Below are 13,611 nucleotides of genomic sequence, written 5' to 3' on the forward strand. Positions count from 1 at the left end.
AGTTGTTTTCTTGACACAAATTCCACAGACTTTTGCCTGGTCTTTCGAAGGACGCCCTTTACGCTGTGCCTCTTTTTGGTTATTTCGGTCATCAGCTAAATAATTAACGCTACATGGACACCAGAATCTCCATTTTTATTGAGCGTTGATTCTTTTTAGCATGCTTCTGTAGTGTGGTAAGCCCATACTTGCATAGCTGATGTAATAACCTAATGTCTTATTCCATGTGTGCAGTGGACACCAATAGCCAACAAAGTTCTCTTTTATAATGTCACAGAGACGTACAGGCGTACTCCTGTATATAAGTACAAATTTGTGTATATATCTATATATAAATATATGTATAGTTCTATAAGAAGTCAATGTGATGCAGAGAAGTGTGTCTGTCTGGGTTGTTCGTCGTGGCAGATCTGTGAAAAGATGACCCTCTGCATGTGACAGGAGCAGTGTTCTTTTGTCTAATCTGTGAATGGACCATGCCACTGTCTCAACTGCACACCCTCCCGCTGCTTCACACGAGTCAAGTCAGCTGACATTCCAAGGATCATGGCATAAGAGTGTCCCTCTTTCACAACCCCATCTGTCTCAAAGACAAGACTGTGCACTGCGTCGGTCTAATAAGAAGTGATGTGTTCGGTGTTTCATTATGTCATGCTGATAATTACGATGAAAACGGTTACAATAATAGCCTTGCACTTTAATTGCACTATTTAAGTTTGATTCCGATGTTATTTATTGTGCTGTAGGCAAGAGGCATGTCTGCTCATTCCGTTATGTCACGCTTGGCAAATAGCTTATTTTCTCCGTCTGTGATCTATGTTAGAAAACGCCACACATGGTGACTGATTTTTCAACGTTTACGACTTCCCCCCCCCACCCCGAACTGCAGGGTTGATCGTGGCCATTCGAATGGGACCAAAAGATTCTTGCATGTGGAGAGCACAATGTCCCAAACGATTCTCGTACTCTTACTGTCATCTCTCTGTCTGTAGTTGATAGTTTTGCACGTTTTGACCCTAATTTTTTTTTTTTTTTTGAATAATCCTCTTGTATGAAAAGAGAGAAGTTTGCTAACGAACAAATCACTGCCAAACACAATTAACCTTCCCATGGAATATCCACTGCCCAAATTAAGCAGACAAGAGTTGTCTGTGCTCTCGCAGGCACAAATTTGTTTTACGGCCTAGCATTTTTTTTGTCGTTTTAGTTTGCCAAATGGAGAAGGGCTGGATGGAGATGAAGAGGGAAACAGATGGTGGATGTCACTGTTTCCTCTCTGTCTAGTTGTCTGACCTTGACTGGTGGACTGTCAAATGTTTTTGCCTTATTTAATTTGTATTAGTATATGTGTATAACTTTCCAGGAACCTGTAAATTAACCCGGCATGTTCTTGCTGGGACTGTCCCAGTATAGTGCTGTATTCACACACCACATCATTTAGCTGAGAGCACAGGGGTGAATACAGACTTTAAGCACTTGAAAACGTGAAATGTACCACAACAGAAACCTACCAACCTAAAATTTAGGGGAAAATGCAATACCCTTTTAAAAATCATTTTAACAAATTGTTTCTTAACAATTGCCCAAATTTCTGTAGTAGATGCATGTTAATTAGCTAATCTGTTAAATGTTGATGCCCCCCGTTCCATTTGAATGCAACCTGTAAATGCATTAGCGGCCATGATTGGAAGGAACAGAAAGAAAATCAACTGCATTTGTTTTCTATTGTAAACACGGGGCCAGATCTAAGGTGTAGTACGGGTGATTTCTACCAGTTCCTACTGTTGTGGGAGGGAACATTTTCAAAAATGATGTAATGGTCAGAATACTCTTTCTTTATAAGTTAAGGGGTTCTAGAGTTGCTAGTTGAGCATACTTGCATTGTCTAATTGTCATGTGTTTTTAATCACTAAACTGTTTTGTCTTATCTGTTGCCAAATTATATTTGATGTTTGTTGTTAAATGCAGAAAAAAAGAATACAGAAAAAATGTGATGATACCAAACATGCAAGCTTTTTGTTTTTAAGAATGCTATTTAAGAACATTAAAAAGTTTATGAATGTTTTGTTTAATTTGTGGTGTTCCTTCATCCGTTTTATGTACTAATAGCACTATAACTGATAGAGAAATGATTCAGATTGGGGGTGCATGATATTTTAGATATTTAAAATATATTTCCATCTATTAGTATCATTCAGTATTGGACATTTGTTATGTTGATTAGAACATCGTTGCCATCATCTGACGCTCATTTACTGTAACATTTAAAAACAGTGAAATGCAATCCTTATCAAATTTCAGAATTAATTTTTAAATCCAATATTCATTATAGTGTTGCAACGCTTGTAGCATTTAAATAATTTTTTAGTATTTTATTTAGATGAATACTGTATAGTATGGAAGCCTGTTTCCGCCACTGAATAAAAGAATTAAAAAGGTAATTGCGACTTCTCACAATTCTGACTTTTTTTTCACAATTGCGAGTTTACATCTTGCAGTTCTGACTTTTTTTCTCAGAATTGTAAGATATAAACTCGCAGTTTTGAAAAATTAAGTCAGAATTGAGTTACAAGTCGGTCACAATTCTGACTATTTCTCGCAATTGTAAGTCTATATTCTGCAATTCTGACTTTATAACTCGCAACTGAGTTTATATCTCACAATAAGAGAAAAAAAATTCAGAATTGCGAGCTGTAAACTCGCAATTGTGAGAAAAAAGTCAGAATTGTGAGAGAAATTCAAAATGACCTTTTTTTGTTTAAGTTCAGTTGCGAAAACAGGCTTCCATAGTATAGACCATTTATCAGCCATAACATACAAATAATCGTCAGCCAGATTTTTTAGTATCAGTGCATGCCTAATTAAGACTGCATTGCAAAACTCCTCACATACTCAAAATTCCCAGGAATAAAAACGTAAATATTATATTCAGTCCCTATAAATATATAGACTACGTGGAAAACATTAGACATTTATATATGCAGCTCCTGGGCCCAGCAGTGAGATTACAGCAAAAGTAAATCAAACACAGATGACGACATAAAGGAGATCCATTTACTTTAATGTAGCAGGCACTTTACAATGATCCCCAGTCTCTACCCCTTTGGTGTTCCATTCTGTACCCCATCACTGGTTCCATTATTAAATCTATGCACAAAAACAAAACAAAAGAGCATGGGACCAAAGATGTGAAATAAAATAAAAAATAAAAGATTGAAATGACTTTTTTTTTTTTTTTTCAGCACAGAAAACACTTCAAATCCAATAACAACCTCATATGTACGAGCTCACTTTTGCTGCTCTCATTCACCTGATCTTAAATATGCTGTATTCACCATATTACTCATAGCACATACACCGGGTTTGTTTTGTCTTCCACAGTACATTTCTTCCCACTCAAAATCGTGTCGGATTGAAATCTTTTTGATTCCAGTATATCATACAACAATTTATGCTATATTGGCATATGAACATTACTTCACTTTTACGCAAGCAAATTTTTTTCTGTTTGAAACAAGTGCTTCGGTGTTTCTCAGTTTACAGTTCATCGTTTTTTTTCCCTCCTTCAAGACAGAAGCATTCAAAATGGCCTTTTCTTCTTTCCTTTAAGCAACAGGCAAACCTGCCTCGTGTCCTCGGTGTGACAGCGTCACGGTCTCCAGGTTCGGTCAGGTAATCATACAGTCTTCCTGGCTGTCATAACTCGAACAATAGAGCCTAGTCCTCCAACAGCAAATGCCTGTTATAAAAGACAGAAAGAAAAATGTTTTTATGTTATTTAAAGCCCTCCAAAACGGAGTATGGTTGGTGTGAAACAAAATAATGCACCGACAATACAATACGGAAAACATAATATACATAACATCAGGAAATTGACTTATGGTAGCCATATACATAGTATACATATAATGTGGATGTGTATGTTGTATTGTCATATTAATGATATATTTGTGCAACAGTTGTAGTGCATCAGTTGTAGTTTAGCAACTAACCTTTTCATGCCACTGCAGTAATATGGCACTGCTATTTTCTGTGGGCCTCTCAAAGCCTTTGTAGATGTACATCATGAGAAGATCAACTCCATTCTTGTTGAGAGATTTAACAGTGGGCTCTATATCGCTGCTCTTAAATGATGTCAGAACCCTCAATACAACAGCCTGAGCTCTTTCCTGAGAATGAAAGACCGGAAAGATGCAATCGTCCAGTCTGCGCCCCATATGCTTTATTCTGAAATGTAATTCTTGGTCAAATGGTCTGTACCTTTATTGCTGGGTTCCGGCTGTTGATTGGAGGGTTCCTAAGAGCAATATGAAGGGCTGCCATCATGTCCCCTGTGCATTAAAGCTGGTTAAGGAAGACATCAATAGCTCAAGGCAAGCTCTTACCATACCTACAGTACAGAAATGGAAGCTTTAAATTTTGCATAAACTGACACTAGGAGGAATTAAGTTTTTCGGATGAAGTTGTCTCAAACATATACACACACTCAAGCCCAAGAAGGAATTTCTCAAAACAAATGAATCTTTCAGACGGGACTAAACTCTCAGGAACGTGGATGATTGATTGTTTGGTGCGCTGCAGCTGCCTGCCACTGCATTCTCCAACAACTGTCACATGCACTGAATGACACTGCATTAATATGGAGATCGACGTGGCTATCCCAACTAGATAAATTTCAGCCTCTGAATTAGATGAGACATTAATATCAACTTTTAATCCAAGTATTCAAATTTTAGGCGCTGTGACCTCAATATTAAAAATAGAAGACCTCAACATAGAAGCAAAACAGAGAAAACTTTTTTGAGTCTCAAGACACTCGTGTTCAGCGTCCTAGTGTTCCAGAAAAATTCTAACTTCTTGTCCCTAGATGTCCTTTTCTCATGCTGTGCTGAGGACATTCCACTTAAGTTCGGGATAACATATTCAACAATGAATTTTTCCACTGTAATATAGAACTTCTGGATTTGAGCTGCAGTATGAAGAATGAAAGATTGTACAAGTTGAACGTCCACATGTTTTGAACGAAGCTGTCAGAGAATCCCTTACATTTACATTATCACTTGATGACAGACACTTCTCAAATGAACCAATCTCAAAGGAGCGTAAATGAGAATTGAAAAAGGTCCAATGAAATATACATATACGTACATTCATATACATATGTACACATTAAGATTTTTTTTTTAAGAAATGATTACCTTTATTGAGTAAGGATGCATTAGGTTTATCAAAAGTGACAGTAAAGACATTTATGTTTTATAAATAAACAAAAAGTTTCTATTTCAAATAAATGTTCTTTTGAACTTTCTATTCATTAACGAATCCTGACAAAAATATATCCACAAAAATATTAAGCAGCATAGCTAGTATTAAGCAACTGTTTTCAACACTGATAATAATAAGAAATGTTTTTTTTCAGCATGAAATCAACATAGGCCTATTGAAAATCATTTCTGAAGGATCACTGAAAATCTTCCTTTTTCATCACAGAAATAAATTACATTTTAAAATATATTAAAATAGAAAACATGTTTTAATTTTAATATTTTACAATATTGCTTTTTGTTACTGTATTTTGTTCAAATAAATCAAGTGACTTCTTTCAAAAACCAACCCCAAAATTTAGTGAAAGTGCATAATAAAAAAAAAATTATTATTATATATATATATATATGTGTGTGTGTGTGTGTGTAAAATTGTACATATAAATTCATTAATATCATTATTAAAACGTTACAATTTCCCCTATATCACGAATGTGGTAAAAGCATGTAAAGCCAGGGATTCATTCAAAACATCGACAAACTCTACAGGGACCAAGTAAGGCTCCTGTGGGACCTCTTGTTTTTCAAAGTGCAGCTCAGTGTTCTATAATAACACATTGCGGTTCAGCAAGATTAAGCTCTTTGCATTCTGCACCACTGCACAGAAGTGCTGCTAAACAAGGCAAATGCTGATGCGATGCCTACCACAGCTGGACAGACCATCACACTCAAAAGCTGCACATCTAGCCAGAGAGTCTCACATTAAAGGATAAAGGATACTCTACTGTCTATTAAGGAGGTTAAAGAGTGCTTATTACAGGTTTGAGACCAGGCGAGAAACACCGGAACAGCGAATCTCCTATGTGAGAGTGAACTCTGCAAAAAAGATTTGGTCTCACTGGCTAGTGGCTACAGCTGCTCCAACACATACCATCTGCAGGAACTTACTAAACCAGGTACCATGGTAGAGCAGAGAAGAAGAGGAAGCCCGATGCAAATCAGAGGTCTCTGGGCACAATTGGGGTAGAAAGCCCTGAGGTGACTGGCCTCAGATATTTTATTTCACATCCCGCCAGGGCCAAATCCCAACCCTTTACACAGCAGAATGATCACATCATTGGCAACAACTCTTCATCCAAAACTAGAGGTGTGTACGTTCAGGCATATTTCACCTGTGAGCATAACCTGCACCATGGAGATCATAAACAAATAGAAAGATCACAGAAACAATCACACCATTGTGCACGTCAGCCTATCCAGTACACAAAGAAACGAGAATGGCAATGTGACAATAGCGTGTGGATTCACAACTCCCTTAACAGGTTTATTATTGTGAGACAATGTAGATGACTGTTTGCTTCGAAAGTCTATTATGATAAACGCAGTCTAACCTAATTGGAAAACTGTGACAGAATGATGCATCTGGAATGTTACAGCGCTCTTGTTCTCAACAAGACAGCAAAACACTCTCGAGGAAAGAGTACAATATATTATATAAAATAAAAGTGGGAATCCTGTCAAAGCTTAATTACATTTTTAACCATGTCACTTCAAATAAGAAGAAATAAGTTTCACTGCTCCTAAAAACACAAACTGCTGGAACAACAAGTGTTTACAGATCTGACATTTCTTTTTTTCCCCCCATTAGGTGTTGAATGCAAATTAGCCCTTTTAATCCCAGTGGTTACATCTGTGATGAAAATGTATTTTGAATTTGAATGGTCTAAAAATTATTTCTGATGTATTTCATGCAGAGATGTCAACTGTAAATGAAAACACAGGCGTCTTGATTTCATTTTTACATGACTGTTGCAAACAGTCACATGACCCAAGCTGTTTAATTCCAGTTTACCTCTCTAAAATATTATATATATACAGTATAATATATATATAAAATATATTTTCTCTCTTTAACCCCCTTAAAAAAGCATTTAAAATGTCATAATTCAAACTGTGTAATATCGCTATCTCATAAAAATCATGATCAAAGGAATCATAAACGTCACATTTGTGACCACAAGGAAAAGTCCAATTTTAAAAAAAGTAACTTACTGATTCACCTGATGAAATGTTAGATTTTAAAGTACTCTTATAAATTATCCCCCTCACAGAGTATTGATTGCGAAGTTCTCTTGGGTCTTATTGAGCAATTTTGGCATTTACAGTTGTGACTGTAAATAAAACACACTTTCGATAACTTTTTTAGACTGTGCACCATTTGGGATGTTAAGTATGTTATTTTACACCCACTAGAAACAGTTAATTTTGCTCTAGGGAAAGTAAACTATAATCATGAACTAATATGCTGATTTGGAGCTCAAGACAACATTGCTTTCTATTATCAATGTTGAAAACAGTTATGCTGTATAATATCTTTGTGGAAACCGTGATATATTTTATAGCAACTTATAAACTACACCAAAGTATCGCTGCAGCTGAAAAAGAAACAAATCAACGCGCTGCTAAAATCTTGTAAACAAAGCCGCGCAATCATCACGTCATCGCGCCCTAGTACTGTACAGAGGCGCGCGCTCTCATGTCACACGTTCATGTCTCAATAACGTATATCCCTAATAACGTTGCGCTCACATTAAAGGATATTGCCTGATAAGATTGTCGACTTCCACCGCATCAGGTCCTTGCTGGTCGGCAGGCTCGTCGTGATCGTCCACGAATTTATTCTCGTCGAATTCATCAATGTCCACCTTTCTGAAGCGCGAAGACAGCGTGTTCTTGGCCATCGGGGCCAGTGTCCCTCTCCAGCGTCCCGTGTGCTGTAACAGTTCCTGTGCTCCGATGGGAGATTTCAGTCTCTGCTTATAGTCGGCGTCAGGGACTCCACATTGAAGCACATCCAAAGATGGATGAGTTGCTTAGCCAAAGTGTGCTGCGTTCAGTGTGTTATACCGCCACACACCAGCACATGAGCTGTTTCAGTGTACCGATGCAGAGCCGCATATTTAATATGAAAGGTATGATAGTAAAAGCTGGAGTACTACTGCCGCCTGCTGAGTGGGAGTGTATGAAAGGATTTTACAGTTAAAGGGACAGTTCACAAGAAATTCTGTCAATACTTAGGAATGTAGCTAAAATGTATGAATATATAGGGCCTAAAACAGTCAGTATTCGCATCGCTGTAAATTTTTCACAACCAAAGTCATCGTTTACTTTCTTTTTTCTTTTTTTCCCAACGCGATTAGAGTGAATTCTGCCAGCTTGTCCCTTTAAGTAATGTAAATAGCTGTATTTCACCTATATTTTTTGGACTAAAGTTTATTTTTAGTCAGTGAACTTATTTGTTTAATTATTACTATTTGTCACAATTGTAACTGGTGTAAAATTACACAGGCGAAATTGTTCAATTGTGCAGTAAGACCCAAAAGAAAACGGCAAAATAATAATAATAATAATTTAATGCAGCGTTACTTAAAATTCTGAAATTGTATAACTGCTTAACCTCCCCACTGACTACTATTATTACACGATCTGCGATCATTATGTTTTATGGCACAGACAGAGCAATTGTTTGTATTTATTAATAATAGACCTTTTAAATATTCTATTTGTGACCCTGGACCACAAAACCAGTCGCATGGGTACATTTGTAGCAATAGCCAATACATTGTGGGTCAAAATTATCTATTTTCATTAGGACATTAATTAAAGGTCATGTTCCATGATATATAAATATAAATATATATAATATTATATATAATATATATAATAATGATATGTAAATATATAAAAACGTAATTTTTGATTCGTATATATGCATTGCTAAGGACGTCATTTGGACAACTTTAAAGGCGATTTTCTCAGTATTTTGATTTTTTTGCACCCTCAGATTCCAGATTTTCAAATAGTTGTATCTCAGCCAAATATTGCCCTATCCTAACAAACCTTCAGTGGAAAGCTTATTTATTCAGCTTTCAGATGATGTATAAATCTCAATTTAAAAAAAAAAAAGACCCTTATGACTGGTTTTGTTATATGTGGATCTTTTTTAAATGCTTCTTTTTATCGAGCTTATTTGACACAGACACAAACATGTAAACATGAAATCAAAACAATCTGCAGATTTATAGTTGATGATTGTAAAATAACACCAGCAATTGTTGACAGCACAAAATGAATTTGTTTCAAATGTAAACGTGTTGTAAGGCGGCGTTTGACCGCTAGAGGGTGCTATAGGTCACTTAATTCTGAGTCTGCGCAGACGCAGCCAGTTTGTTTTGTTGTGTCCGCCATATTGAACTGCTCACAGAAGGAACGTATCTTTCATCGAGGACGAGTTCTAAAGTTCAAAATAATCTATTTTTTAAACTTAATTAGTGTTTTTAAATTCATTCTGATTTGTAGTGTTTCCTGCATAGTGAGCAATGGGGAAGAGATATTACTGCGACTACTGTGACCGCAGTTTTCAAGACAACCTGCACAACAGAAAGAAGCACCTAAACGGCGTCCAGCATCACCGGGCTAAAAAAGCCTGGTTTGACAACTTCAGAGGTACTCACAGAAAAATTCACAAAGCAGTAGGAGGCTACAAAACAATTCATTGGAAATGAATAACTTTTTTAATTTTTATTTTCAGACGCTGCCACATTTTTAAATGAAGAGCGGACAAAGGAGCCCTGTAGAAAGTTTCTCCAGACAGGTGAGAAAATTGACAGAGGAAGCCACACCGCTGTGTAGTAAGTTTTCTATTATGAATCTGACAAGTTTGCTTTTTCTTCTTACTGTCTTTCAGGACAATGTGTATTTGGTACAAGCTGTCGTTTTTCACACTTGTCTGAGAGACATATGAAGATGCTGGAGCAAAAGATTGATGGTGAGGTGCTACAGAAGTCAGCAGCAGCTTTCTTGGACCTTCATCTTATGATGTCTTTGAGATGTGTCATTGATCTTTAAGTCATAGTTTACTGAGAAGGCAAGCTGTTGTCTTACACTTAAACTGAGTAGCAATTGTGGTAATTTCCTGTCAGATGAAAAGCGGCAGAAGGAAGACCCTGACCAAGATGGATCATCTACTGAGCGCAGCATTGATGAATGGCTCTCCAGAAGAGAGAAGAAACTGGCTGCTTTGACATCAGGAAGGTACTAAATGTGGGATACTGCACAGAATGATGATTTGAAAAGGCTGGAATGTTTCCAACAAGTATTTCATTCACTAAGATGGGGTTAGTTCTTAATTACTTTGACTTTGATGTTGACAAATGATCACTTTTCTTACTCGCTTGGAACTCACAATTCACACTCTAACATGAAGGATGATGCTCGTGTTACCCATTGTTTGGGATTTAGTATTATACCGATTGCAGAAACACTTTTTTTGTCTAAAACAACCAATTTTGTTACGATTGAGCATGTTGCTGAACGTAATGGATGAAGGATTCCAGCTGCTTTGGTGCAAGTGTGTTTCAGAGCATTCAAAATGCATGAAAAATCTTGTTTTAGAGGTCACCCTGATGCACATTAAAATGAGATGCCTGCAGCCTACAAGCTGTGTCATTTGCATAATTATCTGCATATAGGTTCCAGAGGTAGAGAAAACACACATATGCTCTTGAGCTCAGCAGTCACCTGTAACTCTTTTTATTTTCAGAGTTTTAAAGATGGAAGAGGAAGAATGTGCTGAAAACATTGAGATACCTCCATATTTGCTGTCTATTCCAGATCTTCCTCCATCTCTTCATCCTCCACCAACTGGTGGTTGGAGAGTGACGCTACACAATGAATGGGGTTGAAATGTAATTTATAAAAGTTCTTTTTAATTATTCCTTTTTTTCCTTCAAGAACATGCTGCTAACTATTATCATTACAAAGCCCTTGTATGCAATTCCTTAAAGGAATAGTTCACACAAAAATAAAACAAAAATTCCTCACCCTCAGACTGTCCAAGATCATTTTGTTTGTTCCTTGTAATGCTAAATTTCTCAAAATCTTATTACATTGCTTAGCAATAGATCCTCTGCAGTGAATAAGTGTCGATCCATTAGTAAGCAGCAAGTGATGTAATGCTAAATTTCTCCAAATCTGTTCAGATGAAGAAACAAGCTCATCTACTTCTTGGATGGCCTGCGGGTGAGTGAATTTTCAGCTAATTTTCCTTTCTGGGTGAACTGTTTCTTGGAGGGAGAACAGTGTGTATATTTGTATCAAATTGTATGGCTTAAACAAATATCATGTTTTGCAAGAATAAACCAGTTTACATTGTGGACAGGTTTATTTAGAATATTGTGGACAATTTCATAATGTGGGGCTGTAATTTGTGTGACCGGAAAAGAACAATGTTATTTAACTTTAAAAGTTAGGCATTAACATAATTGATTGCTTTTATTTGCTGTCTATCATGAAGTTGACAGTGTTCCCAAGCTGAACGTTACACTATGGAGAGAGTTATTGTTTTTGTCTGCCTTTTGTGTCAGTGGTTTAGATTGAAATTCAGATGCGGGAAGTGTTTTCAATTTAGTCCTGATTGCTTGTTGCAGGGAGGTTTTGTACTGCTAGCTTGCATGGCCTTGGTGAATTCCTCTTGTCTGCACTGATGAATGTTACACTTGATTGGGATGCATTACATTTACAAGCCTGGTGATGAAAGGTCTTATTGGCTAGGCATTAGAGAAAAGATAGTATTAGTAGTCTAAAACCCTGTTTCACTGCTAGATACTTTTTGTTGGTCTAGTTGAGATTATTTACTTAATACTAGCACCAGTATATAAATCTCATGGAATAATAATAATTAAAAAAGTGTTAGCAGACCCATTCCACTGAAGCATTTTATATGCATACTCGTGTGGAAATATGACCAAATAAATTAAGCTAAAACAGCATCCTTTTTTAAAGTGCTGCATACTATAGTAATGTGTGTAATGTAATACAAACAAAATGACAATGAGAAAGACCAAAGAAGAAGCACCACTGTTTTAATTCATTTGTTCACATGGTGCAATTAAATGTAACATCAGCACATGTTGGCACATCATAGATTCAAGGTTGTTTTCTAGGGCTACATTGATGCAATATCAAGTTACATACATCAGTTAGATATATTACTGTTACATCACTACATTAATATAATCAAGTGAGCTAATTTGTAACTGCCAACGTGTATCAGCCATTATGTAGTTGGGTGTAATAGATGCAATTTAAGTAAATGTGCTGTAATATTTCCATGTGGAATAAGATTAATTAATATGAAGTAATATTGGAAAAATACAAAAATAAAACTATTTTTTTATATAATCCTAGAACTTTTACCCATTTATTACTCTGAAAAAAACAAACATATTGCAGTGTTAAATAATAATACCCCTATTAGTGTGTAAAAACGATTTGCACAGCAGATCACATGCTTGAGCTTTGGAAATCGCGTGCGTGATATGTTTCTAATGTCCTGAAATCAGTATATCTCAATTTGTATATGTATAGATATATAAATCGTAACTTTAAATCACAGTCATCAAATAAGCATAGATTGCATATTTTAACAACAGAGGCTGACCTTGACACCACACAATACAACATGTCAGAAAATTACAAATGCATGCAACTGCAAAGAAACAGGTTTTCATCATTGCTTATATATTTTGCGCAAAGGTTGTCTTGTCATGTCAGCATTACCTTCATAATGTCTGAAGTCAGAATGTCTTGAGTTTGCGAACTACAAACTTCCTGTAATGTATAATAGTAATAATATTACTCTGAAAAAAGTCTTAAGTTGTATATTGATATGTTTCACTCTATAGCCTCATAAAACCAATGCAACACTATCATTACAATCATATGCAGTTGCAGATTCATTTAAATAATCAGTCATAACAGACTTAACTTACATAATTTTTTTTCCAAATTAAGTCAAGTAAATGTTAATGAACAACTTATATGTATCAGTTAAGTGTCATCTGTGATATAGCACAAACATGTGAATTAAATACTGAGAAAGTGCACAAAAATATACAATTTGGACTTTAAACCTAAGACACACAGAACAACACCATCCAATTTACTGTTTAGGCACTGAGATTACTGACAAATGCATAAATTACAGATAGATGCTGGAGATGCATACATTTATTTCAGAGTATGCATAAGCCAAATATTGCTTGTTACCATTAACTCGCACCAAACGTAAAGCTATTAAGTTAACTTAAAAATAATACTTTTGAATAACTTGCACTGGCTCATTCCCTTTGATTTACGCTAGGAATGCATAAACTTAAAGCAACTGTACGTAGTTTTGTGTGGTTTTGCAACTTTAGAGCCCCCTGCAGTTAAGTGAGTGGAATTCACTGTCGTAATTACCCTGGAAACCAGTACACGTGCATACTGCCGTAATGCAATCTGCCCT

General features: G+C 36.1%; 2 protein-coding genes across 3 annotated transcripts; one reads left to right on the forward strand and one right to left on the reverse strand.

The window, feature by feature from the left end:
- Positions 1-3,058: 3,058 nt before the first annotated feature.
- LOC107723334 (actin-related protein 2/3 complex subunit 5-like protein) lies at positions 3,059-8,230 on the reverse strand. Its single transcript, XM_016531898.1, has 4 exons — positions 7,866-8,230; positions 4,261-4,333; positions 3,993-4,169; positions 3,059-3,739 (listed from the first exon to the last, which is right to left on the reverse strand). The coding sequence occupies exons 1-4, from the start codon at positions 8,003-8,005 to the stop codon at positions 3,677-3,679; spliced, it is 453 nt and encodes a 150-aa protein (XP_016387384.1). The 5' UTR covers positions 8,006-8,230; the 3' UTR covers positions 3,059-3,676.
- Positions 8,231-9,495: 1,265 nt separating this feature from the next.
- On the forward strand, positions 9,496-11,330 carry LOC107723367 (zinc finger matrin-type protein 5). 2 transcript variants are annotated; one of them, XM_016531957.1, is made up of 6 exons: positions 9,527-9,563; positions 9,638-9,770; positions 9,856-9,918; positions 10,012-10,092; positions 10,247-10,358; positions 10,867-11,330. In XM_016531957.1, exons 2-6 carry the CDS (start codon positions 9,644-9,646, stop codon positions 11,006-11,008), a joined length of 525 nt encoding a protein of 174 aa, XP_016387443.1. In that variant the 5' UTR covers positions 9,527-9,563; positions 9,638-9,643; the 3' UTR covers positions 11,009-11,330. The 2 variants fall into 2 exon arrangements, with proteins under 2 accessions (XP_016387442.1, XP_016387443.1); XM_016531956.1 differs by having other exon boundaries at positions 9,496-9,770.
- The last annotated feature ends 2,281 nt before the right edge of the window (positions 11,331-13,611 follow it).

The sequence above is a fragment of the Sinocyclocheilus rhinocerous genome, unplaced genomic scaffold (genome assembly GCF_001515625.1).
Source record: "Sinocyclocheilus rhinocerous isolate Xijiao unplaced genomic scaffold, SAMN03320098_v1.1 scaffold1476, whole genome shotgun sequence".
NCBI classification, from domain to species: Eukaryota; Metazoa; Chordata; class Actinopteri; order Cypriniformes; family Cyprinidae; genus Sinocyclocheilus; species Sinocyclocheilus rhinocerous.

Coding starts and splice junctions, on each gene's coding strand:
- LOC107723367 (XM_016531956.1), top strand. CDS start 9,644: ATGGGGAAGAGATATTACTGCGACTACTGTGACCGCAGTTTTCAAGAC. Junction 9,919..10,011: donor TAGAAAGTTTCTCCAGACAG/GTGAGAAAATTG, acceptor ACTGTCTTTCAG/GACAATGTGTATTTGGTACA. Junction 10,359..10,866: donor GCTGCTTTGACATCAGGAAG/GTACTAAATGTG, acceptor TTTTATTTTCAG/AGTTTTAAAGATGGAAGAGG.
- LOC107723334 (XM_016531898.1), bottom strand. CDS start 8,005: ATGGCCAAGAACACGCTGTCTTCGCGCTTCAGAAAGGTGGACATTGAT. Junction 4,334..7,865: donor GTCGACAATCTTATCAGGCA/ATATCCTTTAAT, acceptor GCTTTAATGCAC/AGGGGACATGATGGCAGCCC. Junction 4,170..4,260: donor GCCGGAACCCAGCAATAAAG/GTACAGACCATT, acceptor TTTCATTCTCAG/GAAAGAGCTCAGGCTGTTGT.